This window comes from Seriola aureovittata, chromosome 4 (assembly GCF_021018895.1).
Source record: "Seriola aureovittata isolate HTS-2021-v1 ecotype China chromosome 4, ASM2101889v1, whole genome shotgun sequence".
Taxonomy (NCBI): domain Eukaryota; kingdom Metazoa; phylum Chordata; class Actinopteri; order Carangiformes; family Carangidae; genus Seriola; species Seriola aureovittata.
In genome coordinates this window covers 31,546,937-31,568,244 of record NC_079367.1, presented here as the reverse complement: position 1 = coordinate 31,568,244, position 21,308 = coordinate 31,546,937, and the positions used below count along the sequence as shown (strand labels likewise).

General features: G+C 40.4%; 2 protein-coding genes across 4 annotated transcripts in view; one reads left to right on the top strand and one right to left on the bottom strand.

The window, feature by feature from the left end:
* Positions 1-1,340: 1,340 nt before the first annotated feature.
* On the bottom strand, positions 1,341-3,063 carry triap1 (TP53 regulated inhibitor of apoptosis 1). Its single transcript, XM_056373583.1, has one exon. The coding sequence runs from the start codon at positions 2,908-2,910 to the stop codon at positions 2,686-2,688; it is 225 nt and encodes a 74-aa protein (XP_056229558.1). The 5' UTR covers positions 2,911-3,063; the 3' UTR covers positions 1,341-2,685.
* Positions 3,064-3,453: 390 nt separating this feature from the next.
* The window catches only part of supt5h (SPT5 homolog, DSIF elongation factor subunit), a 35,024-nt gene continuing 17,169 nt past the window's right edge, over positions 3,454-21,308 (top strand). The window contains exons 1-19 of one of the 3 annotated variants that reach the window (XM_056373580.1): positions 3,454-3,599; positions 3,801-3,905; positions 4,097-4,253; positions 4,643-4,711; positions 9,017-9,028; positions 9,133-9,202; positions 10,460-10,528; positions 11,231-11,296; positions 11,392-11,422; positions 11,551-11,619; positions 13,890-14,141; positions 14,656-14,745; positions 14,843-14,913; positions 15,387-15,492; positions 15,681-15,771; positions 16,492-16,628; positions 16,975-17,130; positions 17,982-18,128; positions 18,240-18,386. In XM_056373580.1, the coding sequence (XP_056229555.1) occupies positions 3,819-3,905; positions 4,097-4,253; positions 4,643-4,711; positions 9,017-9,028; positions 9,133-9,202; positions 10,460-10,528; positions 11,231-11,296; positions 11,392-11,422; positions 11,551-11,619; positions 13,890-14,141; positions 14,656-14,745; positions 14,843-14,913; positions 15,387-15,492; positions 15,681-15,771; positions 16,492-16,628; positions 16,975-17,130; positions 17,982-18,128; positions 18,240-18,386 (1,827 nt within the window). In that variant the 5' untranslated portion in view covers positions 3,454-3,599; positions 3,801-3,818. The remainder of the gene's footprint in view (positions 3,600-3,800; positions 3,906-4,096; positions 4,254-4,642; positions 4,712-9,016; positions 9,029-9,132; positions 9,203-10,459; positions 10,529-11,230; positions 11,297-11,391; positions 11,423-11,550; positions 11,620-13,889; positions 14,142-14,655; positions 14,746-14,842; positions 14,914-15,386; positions 15,493-15,680; positions 15,772-16,491; positions 16,629-16,974; positions 17,131-17,981; positions 18,129-18,239; positions 18,387-21,308) is intronic. The other 2 variants (XM_056373581.1, XM_056373582.1) reach the window with 2 other exon arrangements.

Below are 21,308 nucleotides of genomic sequence, written 5' to 3'. Positions count from 1 at the left end.
TATTGCATTTGTTCATTACTGTAGCTTAGATGAAGATATGATCATATTTTTTTTACTAAATAAGGGGTAAAATAAGGGATCACAAACTTTTTCTTTCCACTGTACTACCATGATTTATGAGTAAACATGCAGCCAAAAGAGAATCCATGTGCGCTCCATGTGGCTCTCAGCAACCGCAGACTTTTGGAGAAATTCTTTGGAAGTGTTTTATCGTCCAGTCAATCTGGAAACTCTCTAACATGAGGAAGAATGAGCTGTTGGAGCCAAACCTCTATAATGCTATGAGAATAAAGTCGGAATATTACATGCTAAATGCATCCTGTGAAGTTCTACTTGAGCAGGTTTCAAAAATAAGGAGAGACTTCATCTTTTGGCTCATCATCATCATCAGGACATTGAAGAGATTATGAAGAGACCGAGTCCATTTTATTGTTAGACAGACAAACAGCAGCTGCCAGAAGCAGCTCAGGATACCTGACTGTCCTTTCACCTGCTTGATTGGTTGATGTAATATTCCTAAAAATTATGTTTTTTCCTTCAAAATTTTACATTTTAAATTCTCATATTACGACTTCTTTCTTTTAAAATTACAACTTTATTCTCGAAAATTTCAGATTCTTTTTTATCCATCAATGTGGCCCTAATACTCTGTTGTAGAAAACTGACTCAACTATGTTTCTACTCATCTTCGTGCTGCTTCCAGAGGTGAAAACCATATCTTTCCCTTTGCAGTTTTTCTATGCTGAAACATCTCACCACAGACTTACTGTGGGAATTTTACTAAACACTTTTGTTTTAAGAAGAAAATCTGAAATGTCATTAATACCTTTAATATTTTTTCTTACCTGCCACAGATATCAAATTGTAGGTAAAAGTCACATTAGTAACTATTTGTATGTGACTGTGATGTGATGAATGTGATATAGATGTCAATAAATTCAAAGATCTTATTGTGCCTAGAGCTGTCTGTTGCTATTTGACTATTATCACAGTGAAAAAAGTAATAAACTATGCTTTGCGAAGTATTTGAACATGACAAAGGCAGTTTGATGAACGCAGCAGAACGTCTGATTATACAAGTGCAAAACTTCAATAATTGGTCTTGAAACCACTGTAGATCTCTGACCCTGACTGAGACTGCGACCCTCCTTCAGGCTATGCAGCACATTCTCAAACAGAATGAAAGCACAGTAAGGCCAGAGTGTATGTGTCCTGGGACAGTTGTCCATGTTGTCTGGTTGGTAATTTAGTCTTTCAATATTCTGACATTTTTAAACCCACACATCTTTCAGACCTGTCTTGGTTTTAACATTGAAGTTCTGTGTGAGATTAGCAAAAGGTCGAAGGTCAGAGCAGGTTTATTCAGTACAGTGTTTCCCCGAGTTCAGTCTGTCAGGCAGCACAGGACATCTACTGACTCAAACTGCCTGGACCAGTTGCTTTGTCTTACAGGTGGTTAATGGATTCTGCTGTTTGAGAGGTGATATACAAGCTGCCTGTGAGACCTCACTCAGGGCAAAATTAGGTTTCATCACCTTGGATTACAAAAACATGTACAGGACAGTTCCACCATGATAACAGTTTATGATCATTTTTGACTCTTTCACTCCTGTTAAGCTTGACTATTCTGACCTGCATGCAGCACAATTAAAGAGTTTTCAAAATAAGAGTAAGTCATATGAGCTTCAGAAAATGAAAACAAAAGCTTAAAGTAAAATAGAAATGAAAGATCAAGATTCAAAAATGACAAAAAGAAAAATAAATTAAAAGTCTATATTTTCAGTGGAAAATGCCAGGGTAGCACTGCTTTTCTGTACAACCTTTGACCTGGGATCTGATTCAAAAGAATAAATACTTGAAAAAATTAAATAAAGAAAATTACAGAGGGAAGACAAACATCAAAGTATTTTGAAAGGAAAAGAAAATTTAATAAAAAGGTAAAAATTTATAATTATAGGAGAAAAGCTCAACAGTAAACCCACTGCTGCAGGGCTGTAATCATCACCATCATCTTCATTATCGGCTGATCACATAGTTACTTGTCCAGTTTGTCTGTTAGTTTATAAAATGTCCATCACAGTTCCCATTGTCCAAGGTGACCTCTTCATATCCAAAACTCAAACAAATTTGGATTACAATGACATAAAACTGAATCCTCACACTGCAGTTGCTACAACCATCAACACTGGGCAGGGGGCTGAAAATTGTCTTAAACAATTAAGTGATTACCACAATAGTTGCTGCTACTTTTCATTATTGAATATTGGCTATATTGGACTATTTGCTAGTGATTGACTGGTGATGTCAGAAAGTCCTCACATTGGAGGGGCGGGAACGAGCACTTTGTTGAAATTTTTAGCTTGAAACACTTTTCAAACTAAATGATCGTAACAGCACTTGCTGATTGATGTCCATTGTCGATCGATCAGTCATTTCAGCTCCAGCTCCAGCCCCTAAGGAGGTTAATCCGGGCATGTCCACTCCCCATGTTGAATAAACTCAAAAAAAATAAAGCAGCAGCAGATTTAGAAAGAAAATCACACATTCACACAGCCTGCTCATCTTCATTAGCTCATCCGCTATGCTTCTGCGCATGCTCAATGGGCCTCGTGGACACAGTGCCCGGTCGGTGCAGTGAATCGGTAATGGTGTCGGTACCGACGACCGATCCGGGTCTCGTCTCCATCAGCTCTCCGGTTTTTCCTTGTTGGGGCCCATGAACTCCACCCCGTCGATCGGAATGTCCTTCTCCTTGATGGCTTTCTGCACGCACCGCTGATACTTCCTGAAGGTCTCCGTGCACGGGTCCCCACTCCGGTCCCCCTTCAGGAACTTCTCGGCAAACCAGCGATTAAAGCACTGGTCGTATTCCCGCTTTAGGTCGGTACACGCCTCCCCGACGCTGTTCATCTCCGATAACAACGTCCAGACACGATGGAGAAACGAAACACGGCGGCTTTAACCACTGTTTTCAAACCAGCGGCCCCGTCAACAACACGCACTCTGTGTGACTCACCTTGAACCGCGGGATGTGATTGGCTGGTCGGAGAGCGACGAGTCACGACGGATCAGAGATTGTGTGTAAAGAGTGAGAAGTTATTCTGCGCAATCCCCGAAGGATCACAAACTCGCTTTCGGTTTTGAAATTTTTCTTCATGTGCAGCTTTTAGAAAAACGTGCTGCAAAGTGAGAATACATGACAAAATACAGAAACACAACATAATACAGAAAACAACAAAATGCAGACAACAACCACATATAGAAAACAACCAAATGGGTGAAGTTCACTGATAAATAAAACTATTCATGGCTTTATTTTGAAACCATCCTCGCTTAAGTTTTCTGCCTAAATCGTCTGTACAGTGCTGTAAATCAGTATAAACTACTTTATCTGTACCTTGAAACAGAGGCGGAGTGAGACCTTCTGTTGTCTTGACCTACCGCCGTGAGAAAAAAACTCGCGAGAGTACTGCGCAGCTTTCCGAAAACTCGCGGTTCTCCGAGAGTACCTGGGAGTCATTGGAGTAACCAAAATAAGCTGATATTTACATCTATTTATCAACTAACGAGATATAGACCGCTGCAGGAATTGACGGTAGGTAAGTGACAGTCGCTGAACTCATTGGCTAACATTCGATTGCAGTTCTTTTGGAGATATTTAGAACGTTACATCCATGCTAACTGCATTAGCGTGCTTTGCTAGGCCTGGTGCCTGTGGCTGCTAGCTTAACGTTAGCTGCTCAGGTTCCGTTTAATTCAAACTCTAGTAAGATGGTTTTGCTTTCTTTGCGCTGTCCCAGTCTTTCCAGAGTAACGAGATGTCTGACAGCGAGGACAGCGACTTCTCCGACAACCAGAGTGAGCGCAGCAGTGACGGAGAGGCCGAGGAAGTGGAAGAAAATGAGGTTTGCTAACTACTAGCTTTGTGTACTAACCGCTCAGTGGAATCACGTAAACATTGTGAATCAGTGAAGCGGGTTCAACTGCTGCAAGTGGTTAACTACACGGATATTATCTTTGAGAGGTCAGGACAAATACCGGAGACCTTATTGTTAGTTTGATCCCATAATCCATATCTATCTATCTCCGTTTTCAGGAGGAGGCGAACAGCCCCGTGGGCAGCGACAAGGTAGCCGAAGAGGAAGGGGAGGACCTGGATGATGAGGAGGAGTATGATGAAGAGGAAGAGGAAGACGATGATGACCGTCCCAGGAAGAAGCCAAGACATGGAGGGTTCATCCTGGATGAAGCCGGTATGAACAGATGACACCCTCCTCACCTCTGTCCTCCCTTCTTGTTCCTGTCCTCAGCTCCCTCACATTTGTCCTTCCTTTCACTACTGTCTCTTTTCTGTCCCCCTTCCTGCTTCTGTCTTTGTCCTCCCTCACCACTTCATTCCTCCCTCTCACTCCTGTTTCTGTTATATCCTCTCTCCTCCCCTCTTTCCTCCCCCCTGCTCCTTTCTCTGTCCTCAGCTCCCTCACCTCTGTTCTCCCTACCGCTCCTGTCTCTGTTCTGTCCTCTCTCCCCCTCCTGTCTCTGTCCTCAGCTTCCTTACCTTTTCCAAAAGATACCTGTTGCCTCTCAGGGATGAAAGGAGCTTTAATGCGTCTGTTCCTGTGTTTCTCTCCTCTCTGTCTAGATGTGGACGACGAGTATGAAGATGAGGAGGATCAGTGGGAGGAAGGAGCTGAAGATATTTTGGAGAAAGGTGAGAAACTCTAACTGTACAGATATCTGTGTCAACAGCATTTTCATTTTACTCTTCAGGTGTCGTTGATTGTTTCCATCCACCCTGCCAAGCAGCCATATAAACAGGTTTTGGCAGGTTTAGAAAACCTCAGAGCTTTGTTTTAAATCAAGTGTGAAAACCCATCAATTCCCAAATTTTTTTCTTCTTTCTTTGTAACAAGATAAGTTTGTAATACAAACACATGTCGTTTTAGAACCACGTGGACCACATTTGTGACCTGTAGTTTCATTTATCTAAAATAATAGCAATTAAAAAGGTTACTGTAATCATTGCAATTAAATGTTTTTCCCAGATTGTGCAGCAGATATAAACGCTGTGAGGGACGATTGGCTCTAATTAACAGACCATGCCAATGTTCTTGCATGTTTTGAACCATTTACTCTACAAACAACATTTAACTGCTGCCCATTTTCCAATCAGTTTTAGTTCTCAGGCAGCCACTGGTTTTAGTTCATTGACTCAGTTCAGTTAAAGAAAATTCCACTGGAAGAAACACATATGAGGTTCAAGGCACCTTTTTCTTTATGTTTAGAATAAACAGGTTTCTTTTTTAAATATATGAGTGATGTTATCTTTGCTTGACAGTGAGATTCAGCTGTGATTAAACCTGCACCACAGCTTAATTGACACTGAAATCAGATATAATGACTGTGATGGATTAAACATATCAAGCAAAAATCTAACCTCTGTAAGCACATGAACTGAAATTACCTGAAGTTGCCCGTAAAGGGAGAAACATTACAAACGAAAACAGCTGAAACATTTTTTTGTAAACATTTAGCTGCGGTTCACCATTAGTAGTTAATGAGCTAAAACATGAAAAACACCACTGTGTTCCTTAAAGTTCAGCCTGCGTTTCCAAACTGTTTACAGTCTGATTACATGTCAACACACTGCTCAGTTTACCAGCTGTCACACAGTTCTGATGTGAGGAGTCTGTCTGGGAAAGATTTAGTGCCTCATATGTTGTTTCTTATCAGATCAGTCTGTGTTTGACCTCTGACCTTTGCCTTGCAGCAAAACAGCGTCACATACACAAGCTAATGGCTAATGTTAGAGGTCAGACTCTGATTGCTTATGAATGCAAATGGCTAATTCATTTCAATTTGCCTGTATTTTCATCTGCATTTTTAAGGGATATGTTTGGTGGGGAGTATGGTTGCCACCGTTGTCTGTGTTACCAGGGTTACATGTTGTTCAGGCACACAATGATTATATAACTTGCCCAAAGTTTTTTTAATAGATATGAAACTTGTTTGGATCATTTTTGCGTTTCAACAGCACAGCCAACATTCATCAAGTCAAAACACTAGTTTTCACTACTTAAATGCATCTGCTCTGTGCAGTGGCAGAGCGGAATCTCATCAGTTGACAGTGGTGGAGGAAAGCAAAAGCACCTGTTTGACAATATTCCAGATTTAAAACCCTATTGCAGAAAGAACCTTTAGACGACGCGTCTTGTAAAATGTTCAATGTAATCAGTAACAAAGGTGTTGTCACAAGCTTATTACCCAGTGAGAAAATTTCCACATTCTAACCCAACCTACAAATCATATTCTCCAGATGTAAAAGACCATGTTTGTTTGGTACAAGACCAACAAAAATCACATCATCATTTAAAAAAATAAAATAAAATGCAAAAATGACCATTCCAACTGAAATCGCAATATCTGCCAAAATAATTGAAATATGATTTTCTTTGCATATCATGCAGCCCTATAATATACAGATATTAAGATGACACATCTTATAAATTGTCTAGTTTAATCAGTAACACCAGCGTTTTCACAAGTTTATGTGATCACACATGGTCACTGGAGACACATTTTAAAGCATGTGTGAACTGATGAACTTAGAGCTGACCACTTGTGTCAGATCACTGAAGACGCGTGTTATTGCAGGTCTGAACTACATGATATTCACCCTGTCACATGCCTTGACAGTCACAGGTCATTAGGAGCAAAACAGCAAAAAAGTTTTCCTCATGGCATCCTGTCTCCTCTCACTTAGAAAATCACAGTTATGATCAAACTGAAACATGGAAAGTCGTCCGGTTTCTAGTTTTCTTTCACTGCATAACAAATGATTTTTGTTTGTATAAAGGTTCTAAACTCATCTTTTAAATCATTGAATTTGTACAGCGATGTGTTGAGTCTAGTGTCGACATATTAACTGTTAGCTGTTAGTGATGTATTCTGAACGTCAGTGTTGTCTGACTGAACTCTCTCTGTCTTATTGGTGTTCCTCTCTGTCATGCATGTCCTCTTCAGTTAACGGTAATTCTACTCCGCATCCTCTTTGCTCCGATGTTTTCATTTATATCCATGTGTATCTGAAGTAACTGGAAAAATCAGTTTCATTCATATGATAAAATCCATGTCTCAGAATGTATTAACCCCACCTCATCTCAGCACAGCTGTATTTGTGAGTGTGTAGCGTAACAGGAGGAGGAAGCACAGAGGGCAAATCCATTATTGGCTTCTTGAACAGCAGCAGCAGCTCATTACACACAGTCAGTACAAATGGTTATTGTCCATTTTTACAGTCAATTGGCAAAGAAAAACATTCAATTTAACTAAAAGTTACAGTTGTACTGATGTTTTTAGAATAATCAGCTAATTGAAGATAAATTGCAACACAGGACAATTTACACTAAGATCTTGGGATTTCTTGTTGGATAAAACATCAGTTCGTTCTTTGGTCTGGAGCAAATCCAGTCACATGAACAAAAAATTATTTATTATTTAAACTATTTTAAGTTGTAATTCAAAATCATTAACATGTCAAGTGTAGTTCTGCACCCAGATGCTTGATGTTAAGCAAAAGGGTTGTGGAGAATATTTCAGCCACTATCAGTATTAATCTGGACATTTGGTAAGTAATTCCACCTCCAGAGAACCAAGGGTGATCATTTGCCTGACCCTGCTGCCTAGTAGGAGACTGCCATGTCTCTATTTATTTTTGACTAACGGTCGTGGTTGAAGCTTCTCATTTGGCACATGGTAATACCTAGCCTCACTGAAGGTAGATGTACAGTACAAACAAAATGGAGAGGCAGTGGCTCAGCTCTGAGCTCTGCAGTGTGCTAACCACCACCACCACCACCACTGGTCCCAGTTAGACCATCGCTTACACCATGACCTGAAATGGTTGGGTAATATCAGATGATTAGTTGGTTAGTTTGCCTGCCTGTCACCATTACATCAAGTTTCATGCATCTTTAGTGAAGGGAACCAGTTTATAAGAGCCACATTTCCAAGCAGTCGCGGATATATGTGTCTAGTTTTGTCCAACCAACAGCCCCAAACCCAAACCTGCCCGGTTTACTGTCATGAGAAGCAGGAAGAAGGTATTTGACATTTTTGCTTAAAATGACTGAACCGATTATTCGATGATTAAAATTAATTTTCTTTTCGTCAACTAATCGATCAATTGTTGCAGCTCTGCTCATTGTTTGACATGACATTTGACATGTAAGGAGAAGACGAGCATTAAAGATCAGCTGTAGAAAAGCAAAACGTCCTCTTCAAGGTAAATCTGAGCTGAACTTTGAAAGTGTGAAGCAGAGTGTGAACAGTCTTAGATGATAAACCCTCCAGTTTGGTCCTTTTCTAAACAAAGTCACAGTGAGCCCAGCGCTATGGAGTTTTGTTTCTACTGTACTGTCTCCTTGAACCACATTGAACCCCTCACTGGCCTCATGCTTCTCTGTGCTGTACAGTCACCATTAATCTGTCTGTTTTCTGTTGTTTTTCTCCCATCATGCTTTGTGTTGCTGCTGCCTGACTCTGCTCCTGTGTGCTCTGCCCTGATGACAATGTCTGTTGGCAATCTGTCTGTCTTCACCTCCTCCTCCTCTTGTACGTCTGTCCTGCTGCTGCTCTTAAATCTTCTCTTCTCTTCCACTTTTTCTTCTCTACTTCCCTTTTCCCACTCCTGCTCTTTGCTTTCTTTCTCCACTACACCTCTTTGCTTTTCTTCTACACTTGCTTTTTGTCTTTTCTTTCTTATCCTTTTCCTCTTTTCTACAATTATTGCTTTTCCTCCTCCTCTGCTCTTTGATGCTTCACTCCAAATATTCATTCCTTTTCCTTGCTTTTTCTCCATTTTCTTTAATCTCTTTAACCTTCCTCCTTTTCCTTAATCTTTTGTTTCCTCTTTCTCCTCACTGCTTCTCTCTGTTGTCTATATTTCTGTTCTCCACCCCCCCTCCTTTATTTTCGTCTTCCTCTCTTCTTTCTGTCACTGGTCGGCCCTGAGCAGAGGAGGCTGAAGGTGAGTCTATTTTTCCCTTTAACAGTCACAGTCTTTAAGTTTTTAACTTCAATTAAATTTGCTTTTATTAACCATTAATCTCCAGCCTGTTCTCTCCCACGCAGTGTCTAACATGGACCACGTGGTTCTGGATGAGGATCACTCTGGATCCAGAAGGCTGCAGAACCTCTGGAGGTGACGTCTCCAACATCTCTGTTAACGTCACACACCAACAGTCAATAAGGCCTTTTAACCAAAGAGAAACTGAAAGTCAAGAACTTCTACTGTAGGTCTTTGTAGAAAGGGTCTACATTTAGTTCCTGTCCCCTGAAAGTTCCCTCTGCCTGTGATAACAGTCCTCATGAGAGAGGAAAGTCTGGCCTGGAAGGTGCAGTGTCATGGACTAGTCAAACACAAACCTCCAGGCTGCAAGAGCTTGTGTTCAGCTTATTCACACAGACAGAAACACTGGTTATCACTGCAATGAATAAAAGCACCTAAGTACTATTAGACAAAAGTAGTTTCCTGTTTATTCCTGAACTTGCTGATGTTTGAGATCAGACAGGAAGTCTCTTACGTAAGAAGTAATACTCATTAATTTGGACATTTCACAGTAGTACTGGATGATGCAGAGGTATATGAAAGTGTAATGCATTCACTTGAGAAAAAGAAAATCACACTTGCAGTTAAACATGTTGTGTGGTGTTGGCTGAGAAACCTTTTCATTTTGTTGGCCACATAAATATCTTCACCTTGAAGCTCATTAGTTCAGCCTCAGTGATATTGTCCTTACACCTGCATCACTGGTGTCTATTTATAGAGAAATTCTTTATCTGCCGAGCTGATATTGAGGCTTTTCTTGAACTACGCTTGCAAAATGATTACATTTTATACACATGTTGTGGCAGCTCATGTCAGTCAGTGTGTTTCCTCAGAGGTGTAAAAGTTTGTGGATAAAAAGAAAAGTGAAACAGACTTGAAACGCTGAATAAATGCTGATGGTGACCTCATTGGTCACTTCCAGTGAATAGAGGAAAAACATCAGATATGTGTGGAGTGATGATGAGGAGGCTGGAACCTTCTTCACAATAACACATGAAACAAACAGATGTCAGATCTCCTTTGTGTTCTCCACCTGGTTTACCATCGTCTGAGCTTTGACTGGATCTCTTAATGTCCTCTTCTTCTGCAGTGGTTTAATGGTTTGACGACTGGAGAATCAGTTATGATTAGTTCATATCCATCATCTGATAAACTCCAGGAGTAGATAAAGACGCATGTGGCTGCAGTTTAGGGAAAAGCGAACAAACAGCTTTTTCTGCAACACAATATTAGGAAGTTAACAGCTGATTCATTTTTCTGCACACACTTCAGCTCATAAACCAACACAAAGGTGTGTTTGACTCTGTCTGTCTGTCTGTCTGTCTGTCTGTCTGTCTGTCTGTCTTACAGAGACTCCAGAGAGGAGGCGCTGGGTGAATACTACATGAGGAAGTATGCCAAGTCCTCAGCAGGGGAGCAGTGAGTATCTGTCTTCTAATATCAACTATTCTTTTAGAAATTGCTGTTAAGACCTCCTCGGTGTTCACACTGCAGTGTATAATAAATACATCTATAAAATGTGCAGTTATGACATAAGAAATTGCTGTTGCTAAGAAATAAAGAATATAACTTCTCAAATGCACAAATGTAAATTAACCTCAGCTGTGAAGAGAACCAGGCCTGTGTCGAACAGACATCAAGCCTGACTGACTTAAACATCTTAAACATCTGTAACTGTAACATGCATGAACTGATGTGTCTGTGTACCAGTCAACAGTGATTAATCATGAACCTTACATTAACTACAAACCTTGTAGTCTGCTGTAGGTTAATTTTTTTTATTATTGTGAGGATAATTCTCAAGATTCAGACCCAGTCGACTGTAAAGTGGCGACTGATTCAAATGATTTCTATGCTTGGAAATCAAACACACGATTTTAATTTCCAGTTTCTGAGGACTCTAAACATGCCAGACTGAACTGCAGAGGAATGTGTATAAAATAGTTGTTGTAAGATTACATTTGATATAAAGCAGCACCACAGACTGAATGTTGAAATGTTATTTTCGGTTTTTCAACACAAACAGCTGAAAAACTTGAGCAGGAAGTTTCACGTCTAAAAAATAAAGAAAAATAAAGTGACAAATCCAAAACTGTCTTGTTTGTCTTCTTTGGTGTGCAGTTACTCAGGAGGGTCAGAGGAGCTCTCTGATGACATCACCCAGCAGCAGCTACTTCCTGGAGTCAAGTATGTACACATTCATTCACCAATCAGCATCGAGACACCTGCAGAGATCGTGATGAGTTGCTTAATGTTAATATGTGTTTGTTTGTTGTCATTAGGGATCCCAATCTGTGGACAGTTAAGTGCAAGGTGTGTATCTTATCTATCTGTGTTTTCACTCAAATACACACGTCACAACTACAAAACACACACACACACACACACACACACACACACACACACACACACACACTTCCTGATGTGTCCTGTCTCATCAGATTGGAGAGGAGAGGGCAACAGCCATTGCGTTGATGAGGAAGTTCATTGCCTACCAGTTCACCGACACAGTAAGAAACTGCTCTGTATTTTACTACATGACCCCTATTTGGATGCTCTACTTCTATTGGCCGGTGAGGTTAAACCTGAGTTTATTTATTTCTGCGTGAGAAGCTTCGTTTTACACTAAACTGAATCTCTACAGCAGCCTTTCTCAAAGTGACTGCTGGTGGTCCACGAGTAGATTAGTGAATTCATGTTTCTTAAACCGTCTGCTGTGGGAGACCACTAGTGAATGGTGTATATGTGTTTTCAACATTAATTCAACTCATATGAAAATTCAAACATTATTATTTGAATAGTTGTATAGTGTTGTTGGACATCCTGTAACTGATTGTTTAGCGACTCTATCTACTCACGTAGCTTCGCTAGTTTACAGTTAATATTTTATGATTTGTCAAAAATGATCAGTTTGACATTTGAATGGAGATGTGGATAAAACTAATGGTTAGCCTGACCTGAGATTGTGCAAAATTCACCAGTTATTAGCCCATTACCTATCAAACATGGGCAACTGACAAGATCATGGAGCGGTGGATTAAGACTCGATCAATTAAAAGAGAAAACAAATAAAACCTCAGACACAACAGGCAATATGCAATGACCTGATGCAGGTTGGCAATATTTAAAACTATGTCCCAGCTTACATTCTTCCGTGCAAGATTTGCCACAATAATACTGAAGTAGTAGCTCTATTGATTTTGTGGATGTTTAGGGAGTTAGGTGGTCTGTGGGTTTTATTTTAATGGTAAAGTCAGTGGTCTGAAAACACGCTTATCTAGAAGAAAGATTTCTGATCAAGTAATATTTGGACACATACTTTAAAGAGTCTGCATTGAGTTTAATCTAGTTCCGTTTTGGACTTGAATCAGTTATATCTGATGTTTTTATGTGTGTTGCCTGGAGATGGGTTAACTTGAAAACACTTCACCTCCATTAACCAGTTTACTGGGGAAACCCTGAACAGTTGTTTCTTGCTCTTCCCCGTTAATGTTTAATTAGATGATCAGTCTGTTGTCAGATCTGTCTGTTCTCAGTCCAGTTTTGTTTTCTTCTTGCCATTGCGAGCCACATCATATTTTCCATCTCCACTGATGAACTGAATTAAACAGGAAAGATCCAAGTCTTGTGTGAAAAACCTCTGTTAGACAATAGAGTGTGGGCAGAGTAGAGGGAGATGGAAATATGCAGTCGCTGCCCACGTCCAGAACTGAGTACAACTGCCTTACATTAATCATGGAGTCAAACCATTTCAGCAGAATGAGGAGAAGCTGAAAACACCCTTTTACTACAACTTGGAAATTTTCCTGTATTATTCCAGTTTGGACAAAGGCTTCCACCACATAAATGTGACCTTTTCAAGTTTCCTGTCATGTAGTCACATACATTGAATGAAGCACATTAATGGAAAGGTAGCCTGAAGGAGCAGGTTGTATCTGTATCTGTAGACTTTCATGAACAAGTTAAACCAGATGTAAACAAACTGTGGAGCACCTGTTTCATCAGATGAGTTGAGTGTAGTTTATTGAACTGAGTATAGAATAGTTTTTTAATTCACACTGATTTTAGCTTCAGGTTGTGGACAGTTCTCTAGTTATACTGTAGATGGTACAGTTGTATAAAATACCCCATATCACCCAAGGATGGATTATCCAGTGGGCAAAGTGGGCAGCTGCTCATGGGCTCCAGACTCTTAAGTGTCCTGAAGTCCCAAGATATCCTGTGCAGCAGTAATTTGAGTAATTGCTAATTTGTTTGCTAATATGGGTTTAATAATATGGGTTTGTCCAGGCCTGATATCTCCTATCTCCCCACTTGACTGCTTATATTTTTACAGTAAGATGTGAATGTGGCATTGCTCAGCAGTTTTTCTGGTGAATGAGTTGTAGTAACATCTCTTGCATAACAATAATTTCCTCCGACAGGGTTTTATTTTCTTAATCATAGGTCCTTGCATGACTTCATCTGCTGAGAGACAAGATGACTGAGGGTCAAACTGAAATCAACTAAAAGATTGGTTAAAGAAATCCTGTTGACACGTTGATGGACTGAGAATTGAGGAGAGCTGTATTTGTTTCTATGGATACAGTTCTGTTAGGTTAATTTTATTTATTAGCTTTAGTATAAAGATAGAATAAATAGTATAAAAAGATGGCACTGCCACTGTCTCAGGCTAAACTCAGTTAAATTAGATAAACTATGGAAAGCATGGAGGTCTCCCTGCTTTTATAATGTGAGTGTCAACACTGTTGTAACTGTACCACCACCTTCCACCCCACAGCCTCTGCAAATCAAGTCTGTGGTCGCCCCGGATCACGTTAAAGGCTACATCTATGTGGAGTCATACAAGCAGACACACGTGAAGGCAGCCATAGAGGGCATCGGCAACCTGAGGATGGGCTTCTGGAACCAGCAGATGGTTCCGATCAAAGAGATGACAGACGTCCTCAAAGTCGTCAAAGAGGTCACGAACCTGAAGCCAAAGTCCTGGGTCAGACTGAAGAGAGGCCTATACAAGGACGACATCGCTCAGGTACTGAAAAACAAAAAGTGTCTCCAAATAGAGTTAAACATGTTCAGTTTTTGGTTAAATGTAATGGTTTGACATGCTGCTTGTTTAAATGACAAATAGAGATAACACATTAAACATTTGATTTCAGGGCTGAATGATTATTTGGTTAATTTATTACTAAGTCAAGTAATCTTTCATGTAATTTATCTCAGAAAAAAGTCATTCTCTGGTTGCTGCTTCTCCACTGTCATTATTTGCTGCTTGTTTACAATAATTCATTTGAAGGCATCACAGATTGTAGGACTCTGGGAGACTTGACAAGTAATTCAAAAATAATTCATTTGAGTTAAGATTTGAAAAAAGAATCTTTACTCAAGTTCCTCATACTCACTGACCAAACACAGTTAAAAGTCCTGGACAAAGCTAGTAAACTGACTTGAGTAAAGATTTTTTGGTCAAACTTTCAGAACAGATTAACTGCTGAACGAAACCAGCTCTGTTTTGATGTCTGTGGTGTTGTTTTCTTGCTCTCCAGGTCGACTATGTGGAGCCAAGTCAGAATACTATCTCCCTGAAGATGATCCCTCGAATAGACCTGGACCGTATCAAGGCCAAGATGAGTCTGGTAGGGCAAACACTCGTTAACTCGCTCTTTACCCACCTGTTATTGTGTATTTTATAGTTGACTCACACCAGTGTGTGTCCGTCTGTGTGACCTGCAGAAAGACTGGTTTGCTAAGAGGAAGAAGTTCAAGAGACCTGCTCAGAGGCTGTTTGATGCTGAAAAGATCAGGTGCGCACACATACACACACACACACACACACACACACACACACACACACACACACACACACACACACACACACCCACACACCCACACACCCACACACACACCCACACCCACACCCACACTAGTGTCTATAAAGGGAATTGAAATTCATACCAAAATAACACAATGAAGGTTCCGGATGATACTGATGTAGTTCATTTACAATATAATCAGTTACACCGTTTGACGTACGTCACTGTGACTAAACATTTCACATGAACATCAACAAAAAAAAAAAATTAGTTTGGTTTATTTCTGGTAAAGATTTGGTGTCAAATATCATGTCAATTAACCAAATGGCCTCTAACATTTTGTTAATTGACATGATAATAAGACCACAAACACACACATATACCTATACACAGCTCAAGTCCTGCACCTTTTCCAGGAGGCTGTAGGTGCATATATGACTGACAGATGATAATGTGATTGACAGGTCCCTGGGCGGGGAAGTCAGCCATGATGGAGACTTCATGATCTTTGAGGGGAACCGTTACAGCCGCAAAGGATTCCTTTTCAAGAGTTTTGCCATGTCTGCTGTGGTGAGGAGGAAGTTTCAGTTTCATTTGGATCCCACCTATCTCCTCTTTTGTTAGTCTGGAAACTAAAGAGGCCTCAAGGAACCTTTTTAGGCTCCTTCAGAAACCAGGGAACCTCGGAAAACTTGAGCTGCACAATGAAATAATGGTCTGTGAGGGATTTCAGCAGGCTTTTGGTTTCTCTCTGACAGATCACAGATGGAGTGAAGCCCACTCTGTCAGAGCTGGAGAAGTTTGAAGACCAGCCTGAAGGAATCGACTTGGAGGTGGTCACAGAGTCAGGTACGCTGTGTATGTTGGTGTGTGTGCTGTTTAAGCCTTAACTGAAGGTTCATTTTAGGCTGAAGATGATTAGGTTAAGGTGAAGCAGAGAATGTGCTAGAAACATAAATAACTTAATTCCGTAGGCAGGTAAATAGTGAGGTGAAGGTTGTTACTTATAAAAATGAATAAATAAATATAAACTGAGAAAACAGTGTGAAATTAGAGTAACAGTTGAATTCACTCAAAATCAAATAGAATTTTGAGCTTTAAACTGTTTTAGTTTGAATTGTTGACTTCATGAAAACATTCCTTTACACTTGCTTCACTTTTCATGATGTGAATTGGTCTCACTTCAGCTTTTACAGCTTACTTTTATTTATTCAGCTTTTTTTTAATAGGGCTGCCACTAAGAACTGTTTTTCTAATGATTAATCAATTGACTATTTTATCAATTAGTCGATTAATATAAACAATTCATTTTCCTCCAGAAAATCTAAATGACACTGGCATGATCAATAAGTCATGTTAGATATTTTCTCAAACCCTTATTCAGTGTAAATACTCAGGCAGCAGCAGCAGCAGACGACTTTACGATTTTATGAGAGTATTTATCAGCTTCAAGGACCAAAGATATTAAAAAGCTCCGTCTACTAATGAACAGACAACACTTACATGAAATTATCCTTCACATGTTTGTGACTGATCTTGCTGTGTGTCCGTGTCTGTGTGCACATACAGGTAAGGAGCGTGAACACAACCTGCAGGCCGGTGACAATGTGGAAGTGTGTGAGGGAGAGTTGATCAACCTGCAGGGAAAAATCCTGAGTGTGGATGGCAACAAGATCACCATCATGCCCAAACATGAAGACTTGAAGGTACACGTACACACACACACACACACACACACACACACACACACACACACACACACACACACACACACACACACACACACACACACATGACAACTGAATGTCTAATCTTAACCCTAAAACCAAGTCTTAACCCTCAAAATGCCATTTGAAGGTGTTTCAGAAAGTGAGGGGTGGCCAAAATGTCCTCCCTTTCCCAAAATACTTTTTTTATTTACAAATACAAATACACATACACACACACGCAAAGCCGGTATAATGCCCACCTGCATAACATGCAGCTCAAACACTCCACAAAATCCTGACCTATTCATAACTCATATTCTTCTTTGTCTTTGTTTTAATGCAGGACCCCCTGGAGTTCCCGGCCCATGAGTTAAGAAAATATTTCCGAATGGGCGACCACGTGAAGGTGATCGCTGGGCGTTACGAAGGAGACACCGGCCTCATCGTCAGAGTGGAGGAGAATTTTGTCATTCTCTTCTCTGACCTCACCATGCACGAGGTGCCTGCTCTGTCTATTCATATCATCATACTGTGGTTAAGTTGCTACCTCTCCTACAGTTGAGCTCACCGAACAGTGCACAAAGATTAATGATGTTCTGTTGTGCAGTGAAATCACATAGACCAACACAAAGGTTACAAGGCACAACCTGGATCCAAAGCTTTACAAGCTCTTAAAAGTTGGTCCTTAATTCCTCTAGTCGAATATAACCAGAGATCAATGAACAGAAGTGGAGAGTGATTAGTATTGGATTTTTATGCATGAAACAGCTTGATTTTTCCAGCATTATATTTACTGGATTAGATAAAAGGACTCTTCTGTGATCAGGTTATTTCATCTCTGACCGCCCCTGAATTCAATTCAAAACAAGGTCAATAGACAAAAGCCATTTCTTTTGGAATATATTATTAAAATTGCCAATATGATAGAAAATTTGGAAAAAGAATTTGGAAAATAACAGACAGAGGAAGAAAACAGATGTTCAATGAGCTTCACAAAACCACAGTCCCTTTCTTTGGAGAGAACCTTCCAGGAAAAAAAAAAAGATATTTTCATGCCAGAAGTTGTTTCTAAATAGAAATGACGGCTGAGCTCTCAGTGCTGGAGGAACTGTTGCGAAAGTCATGTTAATTGTTTACATGTCTTTTAGTCATGCAAGTCATTACAAGTGTTTCAGTTTACAGACCTCACACAGCACTGAAGCACAAGAGGATGGAAAAGAAGATCTGATCGTTAATTGATTGAGTGATTGATTGAAGCCGGTTTTCCATAGTAGAGTCTCTGAATCATGATACACTGAACATAAACCTCTCCTCTCTCTCCTGTGTCTGATTGTGTGTGCATGTGCACAGTTGAAGGTTTTGCCCAGAGACCTGCAGCTGTGCTCGGAGACTGCGTCTGGCGTTGATGCAGGAGGGCAGCATGAGTGGGGGGAGCTGGTTCAGCTGGACCCACAGACCGTCGGGGTCATTGTCCGACTGGAGAGAGAGACCTTCCAGGTGCTAGACCCGGATACAATTAACAGCATGTCTGCTGTATCCACACAGCAAACACAAACAAAGTTTTTGCTAAGAGTGAACAGAAGGTAAAAACTAATTTGTGTCCCTCAGGTGCTGAACATGCATGGAAAGGTGCTGACAGTGCGTCACCAGGCAGTGAACCGCAGGAAGGACAACCGCTTTGCTGTGGCATTGGACTCTGAGCAGAACAACATCCATGTCAAGGACATCGTGAAGGTCATCGACGGGCCACACTCTGTAAGGACTGAGTTCATTTATCTTTGGCTGCTGTGTTATATCTTTGACTAAATATTTACATCTGCATCAAATACTTCCTGTTTGAATAAGATGATGCTGCTGATAAAATGTTCACTTTGGATTCACTTCAGAGTGAAGAGTCATTTCATTTCATTTCTTTGTTGACACTGTAGAGTGTTTGAGGACTGAATCATTTTGTGGTTTTCATCAAATTCTGTGGTTTATCAGTTCTCACCATGGGCAAGCTTTAACAGGAGCAAACCTCAGACGGAACCAGACTGAGGGTTAGAGGTTCTGTTCAGAATAGGGATGGGCACACAGAATTGTCCTTGATCGATCATCAGGAAAATTAATGGTCTATTATCGATTCATTATTAATTCATTATATTAAAAAATGCCTATGTCAGAAAATACTAAAGAAAGTGTCTTTTTCCTCAATTAAATATTTATTCCAGGAAGAAATTATAGTTCAACAACAATCCTCTTAAACACAGCAGTTAAAGTTTAATTGTTTAACTAATAAACAGAACAAAAAAGATATGCGGTGCTCCTAAAGGCAGCGGAGCCCGAGGCTCTGAGCCAAACTTCTTCACAAACAACAAGCCAAAGCTACGGTGCCACAATTCAGTGTTTACAATGAGCCTTGTTATTTTTGAGCTCAAAATGCTCTGACACCAAACTTCGCCTCGCTCTCTTCATGTTTACCTGCGATGCCTACGCATCCTGGCTGGTTGCTGCCACGTAGTGAAATTCATTGCATTGCTTCAAGACACACTACACAACACAACCTCGTTGATACACACGTTAAATCAATCAGATTCCACGTGACCGACAAACTTCTTAACGATCAATTATCAATCATCAATTAATCATGCCCACCCCTAGTTCAGACCTGCATTAACATGAGTCTTCAGTGATCCAGAAATGATCCGATCAAGTGGTCAGTTCACACCTGCTTTAAAATGTGTCTGTGACCACTTATGATCAGATCTTACTTCCTGCTTTAAATGCAAATAAGCAGGTATATAATGTTGTTTTTTCAACCAGAGAGATGGGTCCGTGTGTGTGTGTGTGTGTGCGCGCGTGTTTGTGAGTGTGAGACAGAGAGAGAGTGGTATGGAGGAGTTGAGCGAATCATTGCGCTGTGCACAGCTATAATGAAATCAGGTTTGATTAATTTAAAATAATAAAATATTTTGGTTCATTATAAACTGTGTTGGGACTAATCAGACTGTGTCAGAGGACGTCAGTAGAGCAGTTGGTCCGTCAGTGTGGCCAGGATGCATTTGCGTTCACACTGCTAAAAGAACATGGCCACATGTGGTCCAGACCGGCTCTGAATGTGGTCTGAGTGATCGGATCTCAGATGTGTCCTCAATGTGTCACACCTGTACTTAAAGCTGACCACTTTTGATTGAGATTGAACTCCTGGATGTCCGGACATCAAGGTTGCAAGGAATTAGCAGCATTTGTCTTTTACAATGTTTACATGAACACTTAGGCTCATGATCTTTGTTTTCATCAGCACATATTTGCAGACAAGCGGCTGCCACATGAGAATCACTGTTCACTGTCTTGTGTGCTTATGTTGTGTGTACTGGCATGATAAAAAGTTCATCTAGCAGGACAAATCACCCCCGGATTAAAAGTAGGGCTGAATAATGTGCAAAAAAAATATTCTTGATTTTCGAGTGGTCACTTTTGCTTTTCATTTTCACAGAAAATATGTAATATGATCACCGGTATGTAATTTTTGCTGGGGTCACAAGCATGTTCCCTGACATCAGGAGAATATGATTTGTAGGCTGGGGCATCTATGTAGTAGCACCACAAAGTCTCAAATGTATCTTTTGATTTTACCTTTATCAAAAAATTGCAGCTTCTGCGATTTAGATATTACCCTCATTGCGATTTTGATAATATTCCGATTAACTGTTCAGCTCTGAATTACAAGAATGTCTTCCTGAAGAGCTTCCAGTTTTGGACAACATAAGCAAAAGTAACACAGGGACACTGGAGTAAGCTATTGTTGGAGCGGCAGCCATCATAGCTTTGACTCTGTTTTCAGTATGACTCCGCGACAGCCAGGACTAGAGGTATCATGTTTTCAGGTTGTCTGTGCGTCCCATTCTTGTCACTGCAACATTTCAGTGACGCTTTTAGGGAATTTTCAAAGATGAACTGATTAGATTTTGGTGGTCAGAGGTCAAAGTCTGTGTGACCTCACAAAGGCCCAATTCCCCCCCCCCCTCACCTAGTGAGTGTTTGAGTGTGAGAGGCTGCCAGGGTTTAAAATGGTATAAAGAGGAATGGGACAGCACTTTGTGACATATCACGTAAAACTGTTTGTTTTTGTTTTTTTTTACAATTGTGGGTTTGAGAATAATGATTTTCCATTCTTTATTCCCTTCCTTCGCTCCTTGTTTGTAAACAAAATACTAATGTTGAATCAGATCTGATGATGTGCAGATTTGGAATTTCTAGGACACACAGTTCTGGCTCTGTCATGTTAATGATAGGGTTTGTCCCTTTAATGCATGTTTGTTAACCGTTCTTCTATCTTATTATTTTTTCTGTTTATTGGTGGTTGTTTACCATTTCCTTTTTAATGCTTCCGGGCAACCCTTGGTTACCACAGTAATGATATGAAATTTGGGTAATTCTTTCAAGCAAAGTCAGCAGAAACACGGACTTACAGAAAGTGTGCATAAAGGGCGCAAAATGTCTGCTAGAGAGCCCTCATGCCCTCGATGTTTTGACAGTGGGACTGTCCTAAGCCTTCATGGACTTACTGGGAACGCACCTCAAAGTCTTTTAGTCTGTGAGGGTGAACATTGGGATTGGGCCAAAAACACTTTTGGCCAATACTCAAGAATGGAGGCAGACAGCCACGAGGCAGTACTTCTAGTTGATGTTGTTTTA